The sequence below is a fragment of the Meriones unguiculatus genome, chromosome 6 (genome assembly GCF_030254825.1).
Source record: "Meriones unguiculatus strain TT.TT164.6M chromosome 6, Bangor_MerUng_6.1, whole genome shotgun sequence".
NCBI lineage: Eukaryota > Metazoa > Chordata > Mammalia > Rodentia > Muridae > Meriones > Meriones unguiculatus.
This window is the reverse complement of record NC_083354.1, coordinates 16,864,617-16,888,736: the sequence shown is the minus strand read 5'-3', so window position 1 is coordinate 16,888,736 and position 24,120 is coordinate 16,864,617. Positions and strand designations below refer to the sequence as shown.

At 37.7% G+C, this 24,120-nt stretch overlaps 1 protein-coding gene across 12 annotated transcripts in view; it reads right to left on the bottom strand.

Moving 5' to 3' along the window:
• Window positions 1–24,120, bottom strand: part of Tcf12 (transcription factor 12) — a 267,507-nt gene that overhangs the window by 49,214 nt on the left and 194,173 nt on the right. The window contains exon 1 of one of the 12 annotated variants that reach the window (XM_060384803.1): window positions 4,916–5,317. The exons of 9 other annotated variants lie outside the window; for them this stretch is intronic. In XM_060384803.1, coding sequence (XP_060240786.1) covers window positions 4,916–5,086 — 171 coding nt within the window. In that variant the 5' untranslated portion in view covers window positions 5,087–5,317. Of the gene's footprint in view, window positions 1–4,915; window positions 5,318–24,120 lie in introns of those variants that run through there. 2 more of the 12 variants (XM_021645471.2, XM_021645472.2) reach the window with 2 other exon arrangements.

Genomic DNA, 24,120 nt, shown 5'->3' with positions numbered 1-24,120 from the left:
TTTGACTGGTGGAGACTGAAATAAGGGTCTTTCTACTTTCCCTTGTTTCTAATCAAAGTTAAACATGACCTAAAAGGAAACTACATAAAAATGTTAACGTTAATTTTAAGCAGCAGTTGAACTGGATTTGACAAATATCTTAATGCTTTTAGTATTTTAATAGAACATTAAAATGGCAAATTTTGCCATAAAGTCCAATCTGTTACTAGAGATTTTATGTTAACTTCAATTTAAGCATCCAAGATTTAGAGTGTTCCAATAAAGCTGCAAAGGTGTGGAACCCAAAGCATCACGAAGCAAAGTGACCAAAGTGCAGGGACACTGCTTTACCAAGGACCTTCTTTCTCTGCAAGCCAGCTACTAAGGTACTCTGTAAGTGGGAGAAATATAATAATTTTTAAAGCCTCCCCCCTTTCCACCAACTCTCCAAGGACACGGCTAGATTGTAGAAACTTGTACATTCTTTCCTGTCTAGGACAATTGGTATTTATAATTTTCAGTGCTGTAGAATGAGCTTTTTTGTTTGTTTTGTTTTGGTGTTTCAAGAAAGGGTTTCTCTGTGTAGCCCTGGCTGTCCTGGAACTCATTCTGTAGCCCAGGCTGGCCTTGAACTGAATAGATCCACCTGTCTCTGGCCCCAGAGTGCTGGGATTCAAGGAGTGCTCTACCAACTGGCTTGGAACAAACATTTTAATATTACCATTTTTAATTGTGAAGAAAAATTAAATGAGGCATAGCTTGAAAATTATATATTTTGTTGTTCTTATAAATGCTTCTCAAATAATCACAAATTTTTCTGAGAAGAGCCAAAAGCCCCTGTTTCTTTTTCAATACTTTCATGGACAGGTGGAAAGGAATATTTATGTATGCCAAAAGCACTAATAAGGCAGACTGAGGAAAAGGTCTTCCCTAACAAGACCTACAGTTTTAATTCATGCATATCTGTAGTGAATTAAATAAAAAAAAGAAAACTTCCTTGAATTCATATACTATAGTTTTAGCCGCCCCAGACTTATGCAAATGTTCTTATCATTTAATGCCTTTATCGTTACTTGTTCAGAGGATTTTTCCATGACTCTACGTTTCCTATCATAAAAATATTACATTTAATATGCTGGACCCACAGATGGTCTACACATTTGAATTCATTGTGCTTTCTTATCACATAGTAATTATCACGAACTCCTACAAAAGAACGAAACTTCAATTCTATACACTGTCACATTGGTTTTTGTGTATGTGTGTGTTTGTGTGCTTTTATTGATGGTCACTAAAAATATTCATTTGAAAAATAAGTTGTAACAATTTATAATGTAATTTGAGTTCACTGCTACTCTACTTCTTACAAAGAAGCAAATTATGTAGACACAGAAAGGCCAAACCATGTTTGAACAAGATTTTAATATAATGAATTATATTAGAAAAGGGAACCAGATAGTTTATGTTTTTAACACCTATAACAGTCAATAGGTGTCTTGCACAAAAATTGAAAATTCCTGCTTGCCTGGGCTGAAGAAACTTGTCATTGTTTTGCTGCCAAGTGTTTGCTATCTATGTGTGAGGCCCTGGGTTCCACCTCCAGCCACACAGAAAAAGACAGACAGACAGACAGACAGACACACACACACTCACACACACACACACACAGACAGACATAAGGAAACATACAGATGCACACACAGACTGAGAAAACACACCCATAAGAATTTAGGCAATGAGCGCTAAGATCAGCTATTCACAATGTATTTGTAAAGGTGCTCCAGTGTTTCCCTGTTAACAACTGCTATGCAATATAAACTACTGCAGCACAGGTGGTAACAAAGACCGACTGAATTCACCCTGGAGACAACATAACTTGCAGGATGACATCAAGAAAAAGACCTAACTTGGGGAAGAAATTAGGCTCAAACTCAGAACTTAGTACGTTAGGTAGAGTTTAAACAAGTTATTTATGCCTCTGAATCTTAATGTCCTTAATTATGAAATGAGGCTCATAGCATCTAAATGAAGACAGCTTTCTGAATTAAAGGAGTCGGACATAAAGTTATTCATGGCCCGAACTCTTAGAGTATTGGTTTCTGTCTGTTCTTGTCCAGATACCATCCAAAAAGTTCATATTCAGAATGTGATTCCAATTGAAAACTTTGACTTTGGTCCTGTCTCTCACTGGTTAAAACACCTAGAAAGTTTGAGGTATCTTTGAGGTATCAAGGCACTTTGAACCAATTAACCAACTAAATAATAATAATAATAACAACAACAACAACAACAGAAGAGGCTGCTCAGATTACAGACATGCTGAAATGCCAGTCTTAATGTACCTGCAAGACTCTCTACATTTTTTTGCTTGAAGAACATCATTTGTGTCAATGAGAGGACTGAATGCAAGCTAAATTCTTAAAACGAAGCCCCAGAAATTTACTATTCCTTGGTAATTTAAAAGAAATTTTTAAAAAGGCATAATGTTCAATTTTTCACGAAGATCAATTCTTCACAGTTACTGCACAGTATAGTCACACAAGTGACACAGAACATCTGTTTTCAAATAGTGGGAAAAAAGAGGTAACATTTCTGGGTCTTCTGCACATTCACATTAAGTCTACTGCATTCCCAACAAGGAAACACTAACCACACACCAGCAACACAAGGCTCTTCCTCTCTGGTTAATCTCACTTTTCTTAGAATTTGACTGGTTTTATGAAAAAATCTCAAACCAATAAGGTATGTAAAACAAAACTGAAAATTTAAGATCAAATGCTAGAAAAGGAAAGGCATTGTGCTTCATACCAGAACTGTCAAGTTTCTCCCAGAACGCTTGCTATGCCCTGTTAACGATGAAATTCAATGGGAACACACCAGCATTTAAAATACTAATATTCTATACATCCTCTTAAATCAATAAAATGGAGCTAAAGAATAACCTTAAACTTTACCCAGTTACCACTAAAATTATAACATAAAAACCCATAACACAAGTGAAAAAGTGTATTTTATTTCAGAGTCAAAATATTAATAGAGTCTGACTTTTTACATGAAGCTTGGCAGGCTTACACTTCCTAACAGATAGCATGATGATGACAGCAACGTATTTACATACTCTTTAGACAGCATAAATACACACTTTATAATGTTCTTACTAAAAACTGAGGACATTGAGAATGTTTCTCATAATTTCAATAAAATTCTTGTAATTATTAGAGAACAACCATGTATAGAACAATAAGATGTGTAGCCTCTCACGATACAGGGCTGAGACAATGTATGATTGCTTAATGTATTTTCCAAACCATATAAGTCACCTTTGACCTATGTATGGCACAGGGCTATCAATTTTCAAGCTATATGTCTGTATAATACCAGCTGTGCCATGCACCATAAACTTGGAAATGCTTAACATTATCAGTACTGTCCCACCACCCACCCCTGCAGAACAAAGAAGGCTGTGGTAGAGTGATCTGCACTGCAGTCTTATGCCCCAGTGCTTGGGGACGCGAACTTGACTGAACTTACATGTGTGCATGCTCACAGAGTTACACACCATCTTCAAACAGACCGTTTTACTTAGAATTAGACAACAAAGATTTCTTTTTTGACATCTAAAAGGCACTGGCAATGAAATCATTAGAGAAAAAGTAACTTCACTTACCCCTCAGATCCACCTCTCACATTCTCCAAAGGTCTTAAATACAGAAAGCTTGAGCACATACTTTCAATGAGCCTAAATATTTTGTTTGGCCTATCATCTGCTAAGAAAGCACACTCAAAAGTCCACAACTAATCCACTGGATGGATCCAAAGACCAGAGCAGTCAACAGATTAAACAGCCCTTCTACCAGTTCTCAACAGCACATGCTACTTTCAAAAACATTCAAGTGGCAAAATGGAAAGAGTGAATACATCCAACTTTATACTATTTTAGAAAAATGTTAATTAGTTTCTCAAAACTCAAAATACTAATATTTAAAATGTTTTTCCCCCAAATCACTGAAACTACCACAAATGCATTTTTCATGAAATGGGAGAGAATGAAAGCAATGCTGAGGAGGTAGCTACTACGCTTCAAGTGAGTACTAAGTAGACATTAATGTAATGTTTTGCAATGCACATCACATATTTCACAATGGTAACTCCAGATCTTTTAGGATTCTTTCTACAATATACAAAATTCCTGTGGCTTTACAGAGACATTTTTAGAAATATACTAAGTAGTTAATATTAAGTAATTAAAAAACAGAAAAGTCTTGCTTAGCAATGCAGAAAACTATTATAAAATACCTACAAATGGGCTGTGAATTGACTGCGACTCTTATTTAGAAATGTAGAAATGCATTTTTTAAAAAGATAGTGATTTATTTTATAAATCTGCACAGGGTCAAAATTCTAGCATGATTAGAAACAGATGGTATCCCAGGAAAGTCAGGCTGGACCTGAAACTCCAAACAGGAAACATGGCCTCGCTGGCTGACTGCTTCCCTAATCATTTCCAGAGCTTCATACTTGTTCGTTTTATGAATACCCAAGACGACTTTCATCTTTCCATCATCTACAAAGCATCACAAAATACTCAGTATGCTTATGTCCTTATGTATAAATTATGTTTATAATACATGAAAGTGTAAAAAAAATAGGTATACTTTCAAGCTTACACTAAAAGAAATATTAAACTAAAAAGAGCTCAAATTCAGGTTTATTTTCTATAGTAAGTTAAAAATAAAAGCCAACCACGACTAAATTGCTGGAGTCACTATTTCAAGTAACTATGGAAGACGTGACTTCAATGACACAAACAAATCTACAATCTAACTTATGGTAAAAAGAATAAAACACCCACAGGTTTTCCTAAAATACAATTAAAATGCAGCACTTTCTGTTAAACAAGTCAGTAAGGCACTGTATGAAGAAAGAAAAGGCTTACCGTTTTCCCATTGTAGTAATACATCAAAGAATTGCTGCCCATTCCAGGGACAGGATAAGCACAGTACATGTTGATTTTGAAAATGTTATTTGTAGCTGACAAGCACAGCTTCTCTCCAAGACATACATCCACACAGGCAGCACAGACCCTCTGTGCTGTGCATTCACACATGGAACTACTCAAAAGGAACTTATGCAAAATAGGACTGAACCAATGCACAGAGCACAGAGGGAGGGCTTATGCTGTGATCAACCTCTTTCAATTTCCACCAAGTCCCTGCACTTGTGGAGGATACCAAATACACAAACTTTCCAGCGCTGAAATAAATATCCAAAAGTCACACATTCTGAGTAAAAACAAAACAAAACAAAAAAACAACAAAAAACAACAACAAAAAACTATATTCTAAAGGTAAATGTACCAAAGATTAACAAATTTTCACACACACACACTAGAGAGAGAGACAAACGGGGGGGGGGGGAGTGGAGAGAGAGGGAGGGGGAGGAGGGGGGAAGGAAAAAGAGAGGGAGGGAGGGATGGAGGGAGGAGAGGAAGAGAGAGAGAAAAAGAAAGAGAGAGAGAAAGCTGACTGATCTGCTAATCTGTTTTTAGTTTGAATTAAATTAGAGCACTTGTGAAAGGAAGTCTTGCTTGCTACACCTCCAGCAACATTGCCATCTGGCATGGTCTAAAGTTGCTTTCAACTCTGATAAACACATGACCAAGCAATCAGGAACTGGAAACACTGAATCATGTGGGACAAGGAGGATCCAAACTGTTAAGCCTTGTACAAAATCACTTCCTGGAGAAAGTGGACCACCATTTAAGTACCACTTCACTGTCTATAATGGACTGTGTTTTAAAATATTTTGTTATTGTTTGTTTTGTTTTTGTTACATTGTGGAAAACTGGAAATTCTCTTCAAAATAAATTACCAGTGCTTAAAAATTACATTCTTAAAAAGAAAATGTTTAATAATATAGTTCAACAACACTAAGAAGGAATTTACAAAAGAATATAATATAGTCATTTAGAGCATCCAGTATGTAGGAAACAATTTGGTGATGGAATGAGAAAAAGTGTTTAATTTAAAAAATGAAAAAGACTGGTGAGTGTAGAGATAAAATGTGCATTCTTGTCAGTAAACTAAATACAGTTTACTAGAAGCCTCTCATTCCTATGGAATAGTTATATATTCATATTTAAACATTTCTTAGAAAAAGTAATATCTCAGATTTTTCTAGATCATCATAATACTACAAAGTCAAATGACTTGAAGCTTTGTCTCTAAGTGTGTTTCCCTCACACAAACACAATTTACTATCTAAAAATTTCACACAATTTATCATTCTGTATAGATTCTAACCCAGAAAAACAGAATAACAACCTTTTTCTCAATTCCTCTATCAAACTCTCTTTGTACTATTACTTCTCTCTGTGTTTCAAAGATAACAACATGACTGGAAAGGGACACATCACTTTTTAAAAGACACTTTTTATGAGGCAGATATCCACTGAAATATTCTAGTATTAGTCTGTAAGAGACAAACCCAAACTAATCAAACAAACAAAAACCCCAAACAAACACTGTTCTTAGGAAACATGCTGACTGAGTCACAGTAGTAACACAGCACCAGGCAGTACGGCTGATTAACGTAGGATTCACAAGCTGAGGACACTAGGGCAGCAATGAGCTCCTCACTCTCTCCCCAGACAGAGAAAAGGCCTGGCAGCAGCTGCAAAAGAACATCACTGAGCAGCAGCTATTAAACGCCAGTCTGCAGAGCGTAGGCAACTTCCTCCCTCCTGAGAGACCACAAAGGCCTGCTTCAGTCCTTGGAGAACTGTGTGAAAAGCTTTGATTTACAATTAACAATGCCATGTCTTAGAACCGTTGAAGTAAATTTTAGACTTTCATAGACAACTCATTCTCTTTTGACACAATAACTAAACTGAAAAAAGTCAGTGATCTATGATAAAATTTCTCTTTTCTATGAATTACTTTAAAAACCCTTACTTTTCAGTAGCAATCATGGAGCAGCAAGGAGAAGAGGAAAGCCACAATGCACTGACGACTTTCAGTTACTCACTTTCTACCTGGGATGGCTTTCACAATGGTAAGAAGAGGGAAGCCCGCGCAGGCTTGCTGGTACAACAAGAGTATACTGCAAACCCTCTATGGAGCCATGGCTATAACAACACAACGAAATAGTTAGGATTTCCTCCCCAATTTTTATTTTAGACGGAAGAATATAATAATGAGGGCAACAAACAAACAGGACAACAACAAAAAAATTCAAATTAGAACCAAGCAAACATTTTTCTTTGGGGGGGACAATAAAATCAACAATTGGTTAAGATTTACTGTTCAGTTTACAGGTAGAAGGGAGAGCTAGAGAGATGTTCAGCAGTTAAGAGCATTGGCTGCTCTTCTAGAGAACTCTTTTCCATTCCCAGAACCCACATGATGGCTCACAACTGTCTATAACTCCAATCCTAGGGAATCCAATACCCTCTTTTGTCCAGCTGGGGCACCAAACACACATTTGATATACGGAACCACATGCAGGCAAAACACCATTATACATAAACTAATTTTTTAAAAGATACTAAAGCCACCCCAGGTGGACTTCCACTCCCACAATATAACAGATATACACTATCTAAATTGAGAGGAGGTTTAGGATCTCAACAAATCACCCCTGGGCATGTCTGTATAATACTGTTAATAAATTCTTCCTGAAAAATCATAAAATCATCGAGAAAATTAGTGAGAATTTATATAATTTTTTCCAAATTCTACCTGACTGCTGGAGCAAGGGCTTTTCCATCTGTCATTCTCAAACACCATCATTGGAAAGTGTACCTTACTCAAAGAAACATGAAACTGGTTATATGGATAGTCATTTTCTTTACCACTAGTAACTTTACTATTACTAACTAGCTTCTATGACAAGGTCTTTTTGCTCTTCTAGAAAAAAACAAAACAGAAGACAAAAAGCCCACTAATAGAATTCCCGGTCTATGCAACAGCTGCAACCCCTTTCCTGGGCAACTCATCTTACAGGGTGCTTGTAGCCCATGAACTGCTTCCCTAGTCAATGCACTTGTTTCATCTTCTTCTTCTTCTTTTTTTTTTTTTCTTTTTTGAAGGAAAACGTCAGTGGTTAATCTTGTGACTCAGTCTGACAAAATGAGTAAGACGAAGAGGGCCAATGTTTAATTCCAGGCAGGCCTGTCACTTGCACAGGAACACTACACCGTTAGGCATTCTTTATCCTGCAGAAGCACTTATATCACGATCAGATTTAACATTCATGTCATCTAGTCTAACACACATAACACACATGTAATCACAAGATGATATCACTGAGCACACAGGCTGTGTGATGAATGAAATGACAGACCCTGAAGAAACTATGACTTGGAGCCAAATAGCTTTGATTAGCAAACCCAAGATTCTAGGCTTATAGTTTATTGCTTTTTATTATTTAAAAATTTTTATCGCTATTAGAATAATCATGAGGCAGAGACCTAAACTAGGTAAGTAAACTGAAAATTTAGGAAAAAAATATTTTCAGTTAAGTCAACTAAGCTAAAGACTTTTCTGGAAACTTCAAATTTCCAGTTTCTCTCTCTCTTTCATTTATTGAAAACAGATATTCCTTGGAGAGACAGGCAAGATTAACTGGAATTATCTGTTTTGCATTTTTTAGTCTTTTATTTGTTAATCTTTATTCCTGGAATTTGGATCAAGTCAAGAATCATATATAGTTAAAAACACGGTCTGTTAAACTATTCTTAAGCAAGTATGTTTCAAGTGACATAAAATTCTAGTTTTCTAAAAAAAAAAAAAAAAATTAATGGAATAGAATCACATATATTGAATTAATTAAAGATAGTTAATAGTTAATCTTACTGTACATTCTTCTAAGCAATTCACATTCCATTAGCCCCCAAAAAACCAGTTGACCTGGCTAGAAAAGTAAATCTAAATCCAGCACAAATAATTCCTCATAGTTGGGCAGTGATGGTGCTCACCTTTAATCCAACCACTCAGGAGGCAGAGGCAGAGTCAGGTGGAACTCTGCATTTGAGGCCAGCCTGGTATACAGAGCAAGTTCTAGGACAGCCAGGGCTGTTACAAAGAGAAAACCTGTCTTGAAAAACCAAACCAAACCAATCAATCAACCAAACAAACAAAAAACAAAATAAAAACAAAAACAAAAAACAAGGTATTGCCCAGAAGGCAGACTTTAAGAGTAATAAAGCCAAATTAAAAGTTCATACAATATTAAGTCCACAATCCTTTAAGGAAGAAATTCAGTAAATAACAAACTCCCTAATGTGGTGGCATACACCTATAATCCCAGCACTCAGGAGGGTGAAGCCTTAGGATTTCTGTGAGTTTGAGAACAAAGTGAAACTTGCAAGTGCATAAATTCAAATGAAAGACCCCTTCTCCAAGCCTTCTATTTTCCAACTTAGCATAAAAAATGATTTAAGAGACCCAGTGTCCTGATTTTGCAGAATTTGGGGCATTATTGCTTTGTCGGGAATATATATATTAAAAAAAAAAAAAGCAAAAAAAATTGTTTTTGGGTGTTGAAGGGCTACCTGCCCCAGTTCCAATACTTTCACATATTTAAAAGTTTACATCAAAGACAAGAATATAAAACTCTAGTGAAGTCGTTCACCCATTAAGCCCATCACTGATGTCTGCTCCACATTAAAGATAACAGCTACTGATTTGAAATCACAGTGATTTTGCAACCACTCTTAAAAGAACCAGGATTCTAAATTTGTGGCCTTTAACTTTGGTAATTTTCCATGGAGAAAGTTTCCATCTTAGTCCTAATTATAAAGACTTACAGTTTAACCAAAATCTAAAGACTGTTCTGCACATTGGTGCACATCATTTGGATGCTGGAGGTGTGGCTTAGTGGTAGTGTGTGCTCATTCTGCCCACAGCCCTGGTTCGACCTTGACACCAAAACAAAACAAAATAAAAAGTGACTCCCCCTTAAAATCACTACTCAGCACAGAACAAAGACATATGTACTCCTTCCTCTGCCAAGATACCAAACAGAACTGTCAGGTCACTTCTACAGCACTCCTTCCACCATTCCTCTCTGAGGCGGAAGAACAACCACAACTACTACTACTGAAATCTGTACATGCAAAGCAAAGAGAACACTTTTGACTACCCACCACCATGACAAAGCAGTTTTCTTTAAAATGTTAAAGTGGGGTGGGTGGGGGGGAACCCTTCCCCAGCATTAATAGTTCCTGCATCTCTTGGTTGTCCATTTCTTTCACCACATGAATTGCAGTTGGTCACTTCTCATTTATCACTTAAAATAACCTGGTAATAGTCATTAACTCTGTTGCAACTTGGTAAGTTTCCTGCAGATGGCTCTATAATCATAGGTATGACCCATAGGTATTATTAACTTCCCCCAAACACCAGCCTTCTGGAAAGTGTTCAAGACTGGCACAAAGCTTTGAACTTGTTAAGCAAGCTAAGAAAAACTTGTAGGCAAACAAAGCTTCCATGAAATCATCTATAAAGTTGAATGTAGACAGGGCTTTCGGCTGAGTTTTTTCTTGAACTATATCACAGTTTCTGGTGTCTTTTTTAGGCATGCTCTTTTTCTTCTGGGCTGGTGAAAGTTTTAACAGAATGGAACACATCAAGACATTCTATCATTTCCATCCATATCTCTTTGCCTAGAATGCTTCATGAACATATCATCTAAACCTATATACATTAAGTTAGTTCTGATTCACAATCTCTTCGTTTCAATAAAAATTCTTGCTGGTGGCAGTGATTTTAAAGATTCCTTATCTCTGAACAATTAATACAAAGACTTCAAGACACATGACTAACACTGTAACACTCAAGGTGTAAAGCAAGGCTAGTTTCTACCATGCTTATGAAAAGAAATCATCCAGTTCCTAGATTTGTCTTATTTGAAAGAGGATTTCTTTAGTTCTAAATTCTACTGATCATTCTTTTGTTTTGTTTTCAAGACAGAGTTTCTCTGTGTAGCCTTGGCTCTCCTGAACTCAATTTGTAAACCAGGCTGACCTTGAACTCACAGAGATTCACCTGCATCTGCTTCCCTAAGTGCAGGGATTAAGCCTTCCTGAATGATGGGATTAAAGATGTGTGCCACCGCTGCACATGCCTTTAATTTCCTTTCCTTTCCCTTCCTTCCTTTCCTTCCCTCTCTCTTCCTTCTCTCTTTCTCTTCCCTCTCTCTCCCTTTCTCTCAACAAAGTTTCTCTATGTAGCCCTGGCTGTCCTGAACTCACTCTGTAGACAATGCTGGCCTCAAACTCAAAGATCCACCTGACTCTGCCTCCTGAGTGCTGTAATTAAATGTGAGTAGGTCATCACTGCCAGGTAAAAACTTTTCTTTTCTTTGGATGCTGAGCACTCTTAACAACATCCAGGCAATACTTCATTTTAAATACACATCTGAAAAAGATGTTATAAACAGAAAAGGGGATGAAAAGCACGTCAATGTTGCCTTTTCAACATGGAAAAAAACATCAAGAAGCTACAGAGTTAGCTCAGTGGTTAATAGTACTTGCTGCTCTTCCAAAGGTCCCAGTTTTGACTCCTGGCACTTACATGGAAGCTCACAGTCATCTGTAACTCTAATTTCAGGGAATCTGAAACCCCCTTCTGGCCTCCACAGACACTGAACAAATAACACACAGACATCCATGAAGGCAAAATACCAATAAGTAAATCAAGTATAACAAACATTATCTAATATGTGATAATCACCAGGAAAGGCAATATGTCACTTTAACAATGACAACTGATTCCTACAGAAACATTAGGGGAAAGACACAAATTTTGACAGAAATCTGTTACTCTACTTGTTGTAGACTCTTACCAGCTATGTATGCACAAGAATATTATATTCTCCCTACCACAGATCCAGACAGACTGGTTCATGCTGCAGAGCACTATGGACTATGCTATGGACTATGAAGTTATGGAAATGAATACTGGATGAGGAACTAGGGCTCAGGTTACAAAAAAAATGAAACTTTTTTTTTCAAAAACAAAAACAAAAGAAACCTCGGCGTTTTTTTTTTGTTTTGTTTTGTTTTTAAATGAGATTTCAGGTTATTCCATTCAATTTTTTTTTTAATCCAGGTGTCACATTATGCTAAAGATTTTCTAGCTTTTTCACTATTGATAAAGCCTTTCATAAGCTTATAACTGTATTGTAATACCGCCACTCAAGAGGCAGAGGCAAGATTATTTTAAGTTCAGGCTAGCCTGGGCTACATGGTGAACCTCTCAAAAAAAAAAAAAAAAAAAAAAAGTCAAACCAAGCAACTCCTTTCATGTTTTATCATCAATTATACCCCCAAACTTTGAATTCTTACTTCGAAAGATTTTTCACTTAAATTCTTTCAGTTCCACTGAGTATTTTTTCTCTATATAAAGCAAAACTAAAGCTATAAATTGTCACTCAGACTTCTTTTATTAAATTTTTATTTTTTAATATTACAGTTTATTCACTATGTATCCCAGCTGTACCCTCCTCCCTTATTCCCTCCCACCCTCATCTCCTCCCACTCCCCTATCCAAGTCCACTGATAAGGGAGGTCCTCCTCCCCTTCCACTGACCCTAGCTTATCAGGTCTCATCAGGACTGGCTGCAATGTTCTCATCTGTGCCCTGGCAAGGCTGCTCACCCCTCAGGGGTGGTGGTGGTCAAAGAGCCCGCCACTGAGTTCATGTCAGAGACAGTCCCTGTTCCTCTTACTAGGAAACCCACTTGGACACTGAGCTGCCATGGGCTACGTCTGAGCAGGGGTGCTAGGTTATCTCCATGAATGATCCTTGGTTGGAGTATCAGTCTCAGAAAAGACCCCTGGTCCCAGATTTTTTGGTTCTGTTGCTCTCCTTGTGGAGCTCCTGTCCCCTCCAGGTCTTTCTATCTCCCCCTTCTTTCATAGGATTCCCTGCATTCTACCCAAAGTTTGGCTATGTCTCAGCATCTGCTCTGATACCCTGCTGGGTAGTCTTTCAGAGGCCCTCTGTGGTGGTTTCTGTCCTGTTTCCTGTTTTCTCCTTCTTCCAATGTCCATCCCGTTTATCTTTCTGAGTGAGGATTGATCATTTTACCTGGGGACCTCCTTCTTGCCTAACTTCTTTAGGCATACAGATTTTAGAATGTTTATCCTATATTATATGTCTAATGTCCACTTATAAGTGTGTATATACCGTGTGTCTTTCTGCTTCTCGGTTACCTCACTCAAGATGATCTTTTCTAGATCCCACCATTTGCCTGCAAATTTCATGATTTCCTTACATTTAATTTCATACTTCTGATTAGAAGAGAAATTCAGTGACCCCTGCAGCAGGATGAACACTAGCACAGGAAGAATGCACAGAAGAGCTTCACGGCTCCCGTGCAAGATGATGAACGTATTTGTGAAGCATGTTATAGTTTGTACTTGTTAATTCAACTGTCTTAAGAAATTGAAAGTGAAATGCTGCTATGCTGAAGTAAACTGGTGATGTGTGCGAGATGTGGGACTATTTTCATTGATGTTAGCGTGCTTTTTCTCATTTTAGTGAGCTTCATAATTGTTAGGTATTCTGAAATATTTTAGATCTTGTCATACACTATTTCTGAAACATAGAGTTGTTGCAGTTGATGTCCAGTGTTCACAGCCACCTCAGATGTTATTTTCACAATCACACCTATTTATGGTAAGCACAATAAAAAGCCTAAAGCTTTACATGATATGAAAGTTAAATCCAGGAAAGGATCCAAAATACCTCATTACAGCTCCTGAGCTCTAAGACTAGCATCCAAAAGCTTTGAACTCTAACACGTGCTGACAAATGAAGCATATGTGGTTACTGCCTGGTAATATGCTCGTTTAAAGCAATCATCCTTCTTAAAAGTTATGGAGTATCCAGAACAACGGTAGCAACAACAAAGGCTGGCATGTACCAACAGGTGAAAACTCTTCTCCAACTTCACCATTATTTACTCAGTAACAATTTTGACATCTCAACAATGTGCATTTATAAGTAGGTCTGACGTTTAGATTAATTTGGCTTTTCTAGAAAATGAGAGTCAAATCTCTGAAGGAAATATGGAAACCTCTATGGAGAGGGCAGAGTGAGGAGCTGAGGTGAGGAGATATTTGATCAAAGGAGAGAACTGTGGCTCCTATACCATCCTTCAGGGAAGTGGGGCCTGTAACATGCTTCTTTGTATATTCTGGCTAGAAAATTCAGTAGAAGAGTAAAAGGGACTATGAAATGAATTATACACAAAAATAGCTGCAATGAGCAAACAGCCTGAGAAGCTCAGAGGATGAAAACCAGACAACAGCGAATGCTATACCATCTTTAGAGTGACCTTGAGGATAGGAGCCTCCTTAACCTGGAGTCAAGCTATGCTACTCTTGTTAAACTCGGGTAAAGATCATGACTCCAAAACACCGCTTTCTACAACAGGACTCCATAATGGAAATTAACTGCCGGGCTCCAACTTTCCATGTATCTGAAGTGAGAGCCCAACTTTCCATGTATCACAAAAAATGGAAATAACATTGGTAAACATATTCATCCAAAGGATTTTTATTTTTCTAATAAAAATCTGGAGCTCTTCCCTTCTTCAAATATTTTTAAAGTTTAAGCATAGTTAATGTTCTATAATAATATGGCTAGTTTTTCTTCTCTAAAGAAAAGTCAGATAATCTTTTATAGCTTAGACCATCTTCAAGTCAATTAAGGAATATGCAGGAGGCAAGACAGCTATAGCTATACTGCTAACCATATGGATTTGTTAATTTATTAATGATCCATTAGCAACTAGAGACAGAAAATAAAAACAAAATAAACCATACTTCCTACTTTATAAAGTTACCAAAGTAAAGAATAAATTAGATAAGCTACAGTGAAAAATACAGCAGGGAAGGAAGGGTGTTATATATAAAGCATGGCTATGAGAGACCAGAATGATCAGAGAGAAAACCAGGCACAAAGGAGTGGGAACAGTAGTAGAGAGAACAGCAAACACACTGAAGGCCCTAAGCCTGGACTAAGGGAGGGGAAGACTGCAGGAGAAGACAGTGGGAGGAGATGGGTCATGAGAGACTGGTAAGCCACTGTCAGAACTTTGAGTGGATGAATGATATGGAATGACACGATCTGACCTAGACTGTTAAATAGTGTCCTCTTGTGAAAGAAACTGCTGAAGGAAAATGGCAAGACTAACTGGCAGTAGTGTAAGAAAAGGAAAAAGGCTTGGACAAAGATGACAGTAACACAGGTGCTACGTGATGGTTAAATCCTGAGGGTATTTTAGTATTAGAAATAAGGTATAGAAGAAGTACCAGATGTTACCACCTGTATTCACTGAAACTGCAACTTTTTAAATCTTCTTTAGGAAAAAAAAAACCTAACTCTTGTACTCTGGTTTCTACACCAATGTTGCTTTAGGAAAAAGTCCTTACATTTAGGAAAAAAAAAAATCCCTTTTTTCCCCCACTGTTTAAAAATTTATTTGTATTTTTATAAATTACAATTTATTCACTTTGTATCCTCGCTGTAGCCCCCTCTCTCATCCCCTCCCAATCCCACCCTCCCTCCCTCATCTCCTTCCATGCTCCTCCCCAAATCCACTGATAAGGGAGGTCTTCCTCCCCTTCCATCTGACCCTAGCCTTTCAAGTCTCATCAGGACTGGCTGCACTGCTCTCCTCTGTGGCCTGGTAAGGCTGCTCCCCCATCAGGGGGAGGTGAGCAAAGAGCCAGCAGTGAGTTCATGTCAGAGAGTTCCTGTTCCCATTACTAGGGAATCTACTTGGTGACTGAGCTGCCATGGGTTACATTTCTGCAGGGGTTATTTATCTCCATGCATAGGTTCTTGGTTGGAGTATCAGTCTCAGAAAAGGCCCCTGTACCCAGACTTTTATGATCTGTTGCTCTCCTTGTGGAGCTCCTGTCCCCTCCAAGTCTTCCTATCTCCCCTTTTGTTCATAAGATTTCCTGCACTCTGTCCAAAGTTTGACTATGAGTCTCAGCATCATTTTTGATATCTTGCTTGGTAAAGTCTTTCAACGGCCCTCTGTGGTAGGCTTCTGTCCTGTTGCCTGTTTTCTCCCTCTTCCATGCCTTTCTGCATGAGGATTGATCATCTTACCCAGGGTCCTCCTCCTGCTTAGCTTCTTTAGGTGTACAGATTTTAGTATGTTTATCCAATATTAGATGTCCACTTATAAGTGCATATATACCATATGTGTCTTTCTGCTTCTGGGACAACTCACTCAGGATGATCTTTTCTAGATCCCACCATTTGCCTGCAAATTTCATGATTTCCTTGTTTTTAATTGCTGAGGCGTATTCCACTGGGTAAATGCACAGAGTCAATGCAATTCCCATGAAAATACCAACTCAGTTCTTTACAGACCTTGAAAAAAGATTCTCAGCTTCATATGGAGAAACAAAAAACCCAGAATCTCCAAAACGATCCTGTACAACAATAGATCATCTGGAATTATCTCCATCCCTGATCTCAAGCTATACTACAGAGCAATAGTAATAAAAACTGCATGGTATTGGCACAGAAACAAAAAGGAGGATCAATGGAACCGAATAGAAGACCCAGAAATAAACCCACACACCTATGAATACTTGATTTTTGACAAAAAAGCCAAAACCATTCAATGGAAAAAAGACAGCATCTTCAACAAATGGTGCTGGTCCAACGATGTCTACATGCAGAAAAATGAAAATAGATCCATATTTATCACCCTGCACAAAACTAAAGTCCAAGTGGATCAAAGACCTCAACATAAAGCCAGATACTCTAAATCGGTTAGAAGAAAAAGTGGGGAAGAGCCTTGAACTCATTGGCACAGGCGACAACTTCCTGAACAGAACACCAACTGCACAGGCTCTAAGAGCAACAATCAATAAATGGGACCTCATGAAACTGAAAAGCTTCTGTAAAGCAAAAGACACTGTTGTTAGACCAAAACGACAGCCTACAGACTGGGAAAGGATCTTCATCAACCCTGTATCTGACAGAGGGCTGACATCCAGCATATATAAAGAACTAAAGAAGTTAAAAAGCAATAAATCAAGTAATCCAATTAAAAAATGGGGTATGGAGCTAAACAAAGAATTCTCTGTAGAGGAATATAGAATGGCAGAGAAACACTTAAAGAGATGTTCAACATCTTTAGCCATCAGGGAGATGCAAATCAAAACGACCTTGAGATTTCACCTTATACCCATCAGAATAGCTAAGATCAAAAACTCAAGTGACAACACATGCTGGAGAGGTTGTGGAGAAAGGGGAACCCTCCTCCATTGCTGGTGGGAATATAAACTGGTACAACCACTTTGGAAGTCAATCTGGCGCTTTCTCAATTAGGAATAGTGCTTCCTCAAGATCCAGCTATACCACTCCTAGGCATATACTCTAAATTTGCTCAAGTACACAACAAAGACATTTGCTCAACCACATTTGTAGCAGCTTTATTTGTAATAGCCAGAACCTGGAAACAACCCAGATGTCCCTCAGTTGAGGAATGGATAGAGAAATTGTGGTACTTTTACACAATGGAATACTACTCAGCAATCAAAAACGAGGAAATAATGAAATTTGCAGGCAAATGGTAGGATCTAGAAAAGATCATTCTGAGTGAGGTATTACAGAAGGAGAAAGACACACATGGTATATACTCACTCATATAGTCCTATAAGATATGATAAACAGAATGAAATCTATACACCTAAAAAAGATAAACAAGAAAGAGGACCCAGGGTAAGATGATCAATCCTCACTTAGAAAGACAAATGAGATGTGCATTGGACATAGGAGAAAACAAGTAACAGGACAGGAGCCTACGGGAGAGGGCCCCTGAAAGATTCTACCTAACAGTGTATCAAAGCAGATACTAAGACTCATAACCAAACCTGCGGCAGAGTACAGGGAATCATATGAAAGAAGGGGGGGTTAGTATGACGTGGAAAGGATAGCAGCTCCACAAGGACCAAATATATCTGGGCACAGGGGTCTTTTCTGAGACTGACACTCCACCAAGGACCATGTGTGGATATAACCTAGAACCTTGGCTCGGATGAAGCCCTTCGTAGCTCAGTAACCAATTGGTTTACCCTAGTAAGGGGAACAGGGACTATTTCTGACAGGAACTCAATGGCAGGCTCTTTGACCTCCCCACCCCCCAAGGGAGGAGCAGTCCTGCTATGCTACAGAAGAGGACTTTGCAGCCAGTCCTGAAGATACCTGATAAAACAGGGTCCTCCCCAATCAGTGGACTTGGAAAGGGGCAGGGAGGAAGGCTTTGGGAGGGAATGAGGGAGCAGGATACAGCTGGGATACAGAGTTAATAAAATGCAAATATTAATAAAAAATAAAATAAAAAAAGAAGATAATCCAGTTAAACGTATAAAATTTTTTTTCAGGATGTAAAAAAAAAAAAAAAGAAAGATTATCTATTAAAAAAAAAAAGAAGGTAACAGATATACAGACATCATTTCTACCCCACTTGGCTGAAATAATTTCCTGAGTAGTCATAGAGTTAAATGTTACCTAGTCATAGAGTTAAATGTTACTTTTCTTCACAGGCAGCAAGTTGTAACTCTCTCATCTTTTAACTACAATCATCTGAAGAAAGAACTATGTTTTCCTTGTATTTAAATCCCTAAAGCTTAAGAAAATTCTTTGCTTACTCTAAGTACTTAGGACATTTTTGTTGGTGTTGTTTTTGGGCTTTCCAGATTGGATTTCTGTGTGTAGCCTTGGCTGTCTTGAAACTATCTTTGTCAACCTGGCTGGCTTCTAATTCACAGAGATCCACCTGCCTCTGTCTCCACAGTGCTGAGATTAAAGGTCTGGGCTACCAAAGACCAGCTCATTTAGAGCCCTGAATGACTTTAGCAGATGGAACTCACTGGGACCAAATAGGAAAGAGTTGCAATTCTTAATGACTGATGACTTGATGACTAGGGCCTGAATACAGAAAATATTCTACTCCTGAGTGATAACCCTAGCTTTGGTTTTTGAAAATCTTAAATATTCTTAACAATGCTGGGATAAAACAGCTGCTTCTGATTGCAAACAATACTAAAAAAAAAACAACTCAAGCACAAGTCAAAATGTAAGCTTTTACTTACTAATTAGAGTTTTCAAAGTTAAAAAGAGAATTACGTAAGAACCATAAAAAATTCACCTACATTCATAAAGATTAACATTGAGAAAGTGTATTTTAATGGCATGAACAAACTATCTTCATTTTTGGTGAAGTCTTTATGTTAAATGGCACTCAATTCAGTATGTGTTCCGTTGCCATACTTACACAGAGAACAGGTCAGAGCAACCTCCTTCAGTTTACGCTTTACCACAAAGTTGGGCTAGGGCAAAGACGACAACTTGAGCACATACACATCTGCAGTATCAGCAGGATTATCATCTAATGTGACTCTCAAATCCCAGAAAAAGGAAACACTGAAATAGTCACTTTGCTGTGCTGGTGGGGACATTTTTGAAAATGGCAAATGATTTTGGAAAACATTTGATAGTACTATAAAAACTGCTCTGTACCCAGGGCCTTGATGACAAAAAGGGCTACACTTGTATTCTTTTAGTCAATCACAGGTTGACAGTTTAGGGTTAGTAAGCCAAGGCTGATCTACCAACTATTTTAATCAAGTTTTATTGGAATAGAGCTGTGTCTGTGCATTTTATATCACCGGTAGCTACTTCAATGCTATTTTCCCAGCAGTGTCTAGCAGTTTCAGTAGAGACCATCTGTTCCTTCAGATATTTATTTGTGTATTTACTATAGAAGCTCATTACAGAAAAAATTGAGCCAGGCATGGTAATAAATGCCTTTAATCCCAGCACTCAAGAGGTAAAGGCAGGCAGAACTCTTTTAGGCCAGCCTAGGCTACCAAAAAAACCAAACCAAACCAAACCAAACCAAAAACCAACCAACCAATCAACCAAAACAAAACAAAAAACAACACCCTGTCTCAAAAAAAAAAAAAAAAAAAAGAACCCTGATATAGAATACTGAGGAAGAATACAGAAATACAATCCTGAGTTCCTGATCCATCCCACTCCACCTGCCTCCACCTCTCCAGTGCTGGGATTATAGGCATGTGCTACTATGCCCAGCCAGACTCCCATTATTCTTTGAAATATAATAAAATACTGGCAACACTACAGATAGACTGGGTTAGATACTAAAATATAGTTTAAAAAGTCAAAAATTTTGATTGGTCAATAGTTTAAAATGTTTGAAATCTGCTTCATGCCTATACATGTGGGAGAATTTCAGAACTTGTAGTGTTTTAAATGGTTGAAAGATTGTATACAAATCTATGAGGCATACATTACAATCCCTGAAACAAGAACACACAGGGCAACAACAAATAACTTTCCAAGTACAATCAATATTAGCTGGACAAAGGTAAGGATCTATGACAACAAGGGTCACACTGGCCACTGAGACAGGACAGACTTGGAGTCAAATAGAGAGTTCACACACCCCAATGGTAAAAATGTGAATTGCTTGATGTTTTGGGTCTTTATCTTATCAAGCCTCAGTCATATCAGCAAAATTAAAGACACAGCTTTATGGTTTTCTACTGATGGTTAACAAGTTGACAGTGATGCTAGGTTTTAAGTGCATTCAAATAACTCAACCTATACATCTTCTAAAATCTATACATGTCATATAGACAGAGAATAAATCGGTCACTTATTTACAACCTGGTTTAAAAAAACACAGGGATTCAAAATATCAGCAGCTGCAAAGTTCAGTAAAACTTAAAAGCCAGTCAGGCATGGTGGCACATGTCTATAATCCTAGCACTCGAGGAGGCAGAGGCAGGTGGATTTCTGTAAGTTCAAGGCCAGCCTGGTCTACAAATCGAGTCCAGGACAGCCACGGCTATACAGAGAAACCCTGTCTTGAAAACAAAACAAAACAAACCAAATAAGACAAAACAACAACAAATAAACCTTAAAAGCCATCTCTGGGGCCAGTGAAATGGCTTAGAGGGTAAGGGCATTTACCATGAAGCCTGACTCAGGGACCCACGTGATAGAAGGAGAGATCCAACCTCTGACTTATGCCCCCAACCAAGTAAAATGTTTTTAAAAAGCCACCTCTGAATCAAACTGAGGCATGCTTTTTAATAAAGAGCACAGAGCTCAGAAAGTAACACTGTGACTGCAGTTGCACCGTCACATTAGGATGAGACAACTTGGGTCCACAGGAGGGACGGTCTGATCTTCTGCTTTCTCAGATCAAAGGCTTCCCTGGCTCTTCACAAAAAAGAACATCTTAGAGCTAGGTTAAAACACTATCATTCACACTGATACAATTCTGACACTGCTTCACCAAATGTAGTTGCTTTTCTTACTGATGTGTAATCTTTCAGTCACAAACTGGACTTCACAGATCTAACTATATACGGCCAGCGAATGAACTAGACACTTTGAAAATTCTGTATTGGAACAGTCTTCAAAAAGAATCAGCCTATATAACAGGTGGAAATAAGACTCTCTTCTGTACATCCAGCTGCTATATGACTTCTAAGCTTGTTTGTCCAAGGAACTAGTAAGCAAATATCCAATCCACGTTCAAGAACTGAGGAGCTCATTTGTGAAGTTACATTGAAGCTGATACTGGCTGGTAAAAATTGTTCATTCCTTGATAGCTTTATTTCTTGCTGGTCTTGGAGGTCTCAGGCAATTGTTTATGACACTGATTTCTTGGCTTGGTGATCCCTATGGAGCAGTCCTTCTGCAGAACTCTACCAGCTGCTGCACTTCTTACTATTTTCAGATATAAACTAAAAGTGGATCTTTATAGGTCCAACCTCAGTTGGTGATCTTAATAGTTCAAAGAACTAACCATTTTGTATTTCAGTTTCTTATGTTAATAATTTCTACCAGCACCAGAAAGAGCTGCTTGTCATCTCCCCTATTTAAAAGGTCTTAGTTTAGATATGTTCAGGACTTTATATTTCATCACTTTGTAGCTCTTCTTAGGTTTGAATACCAACAGTGGAAAAAGAAAATAATTTCTAATTACTAATTATTACTAATTATTTTTTGTTGTATCTTTCTGTGTACCTCAGGCTGGCCTGGTACTCACTATATAATGCAGGCTGGTCTCAACTCATAGTAATCTTCCTGCCTCAGCTTCTTGAATGCTGGGCTAACAGGTATAAGTCACAATGCCCAAATATAATTACCAATCTTAAGGCCATAGATCTGTAGTTTCAAAGCAAGAAAGTGTCTAAACGGCTCTGATTCGTATTAGAAAACTGAAGCTCACTGGGGAAAAGAGAAGTTAGAAAACAGAACTTTTTAATGCAGTTGAAGGCTGAATGTTTTTAAATGTTATGGTGCAGAAACACAAAGGTATTTGGGTTGAAAAAGGCAATCCAGACTTATCTGACTAGTTACTCTGGGACAGATCTATGATGAAATCTTCACCTGACTTCAAATTCTGTATCTTTTGTAGTTTATAAAAACATTATCTATATTCAAAAGTACAAATACCAAGTTAAGAGACAGAATAAGCAACAGAGAGACCCCATACAACTGAGGCTGCATTAAGGGACTTAAAATAATGTTCAACTAAGGAAAAAGGGGAAACATAGCCCCGAGACATGAGAAAATAATAATGATCAGAATAAATCTAGGTAGCAAAATGTGATTCAGCTAATTTTCTTTTTCTTTGAATGTTCTTTTTCTGCAAAAACAAAACAAAAAAATGCCTTTGAACAATAACAGCAACTGTATATTAGTATGCATTCACTCTCTGTCAGGCTCCTACTTACATACAGAAATGTGGTGATAATTTTTTTTCATTCTGTCACTTTCAATTTTTTTCTTATTTTTCAACCAAATATGGTAAACTGATTTTTAAAAAAATAAATGTAGGCTACAGTAGTAGAAATTAAAATAATTAAGAAAGGGGAATAATGGATTATATGTGATCTGCCAGGCAAATATTTGGTACTGAATATTTTCCTAATAACCTGTGAGACTGGCATTATTACCTTTGACATGTGGCTTGGAGAAGTTCTTGCTCAGCATGTATGAAGCCCTATGCTCAATCATCAGAACCACACAAATAAGTAGAGCAACGAATCAACCTTAGGTTTAAGGCTGAGGCTGATTCAGGATAGAACACTTGCTTAGCACGCAGTGTCCTTAGTTCATGCCTCGGCATGGCACACACAAAGTCCTTATGGTTCAGAGAGTCACAAGCAAATCCTCCCAGGTCAAAAGAAGAAAGAAAATAAAAAAGAAGAGAGAGAGAGAGAGAGAGAGAGAGAGAGAGAGAGAGAGAGAGAGAAAGAAAAGAAAGACAGAAAAAAGGCTAGAAGCCAGATAAAACTTATTGTCTACATAAGGGGAAATTCTGAGTATCTCTACTACCATATCATCTTTAGACAGTGCTAGTCCTTAAATAAAAAAGCTGCTCAGTAAAAACTGAACTGGCAGAACCGTTTTAAATTTAGTATTTTTATGAGTCAACCAATTATACTTTATACTTATTTATTTATTTAGTCTTTTGAGACAGGGTTTCTCTGTGTAGCCCTGGCTGTCCCAACACTCACTCTGTAGATCAAGCTGGCCTCCAACTCACAGAGCTGACTGCCTCTGACCTGGAGTTTATGAGTAAAGGTGTTTACCAAAGGAGCTGGGAAATTATTTTAGTACACTTGTCTCACATTTCCTAATCATTTTAAAGGTTCATCAAAACTCCATAGTTCTTCCTTTCCTAAGCAGGATACAATAGAGAACTATCTCGAAGTAATAAATGTAAGGACAAAGGTCTGCAAAGTCTCTTTCCAGGCATCTTTGTCTAGTTTGTTAGTTTGTTTTCAGAAATGAAGTAACCATGAAACACTGACAATTATTTTTATTTCTTAAAACCAATGTCAGGCCAAGAATGTGCTAGACTTTTTACTTACTAATTTGTTTTTTTAAAGCAGTGTGGTTCTACTAATAGTAATATGTAATTTAACTATTATTTTCACAGAATTATAGTAATAAATTATAAGAAACCACACTGCTGTGTTTTAGCACTTCCATCTACCTGACTATGATTTCTGTTAGTTATGCTACCTACCTATCTTTTCACAGCACATAA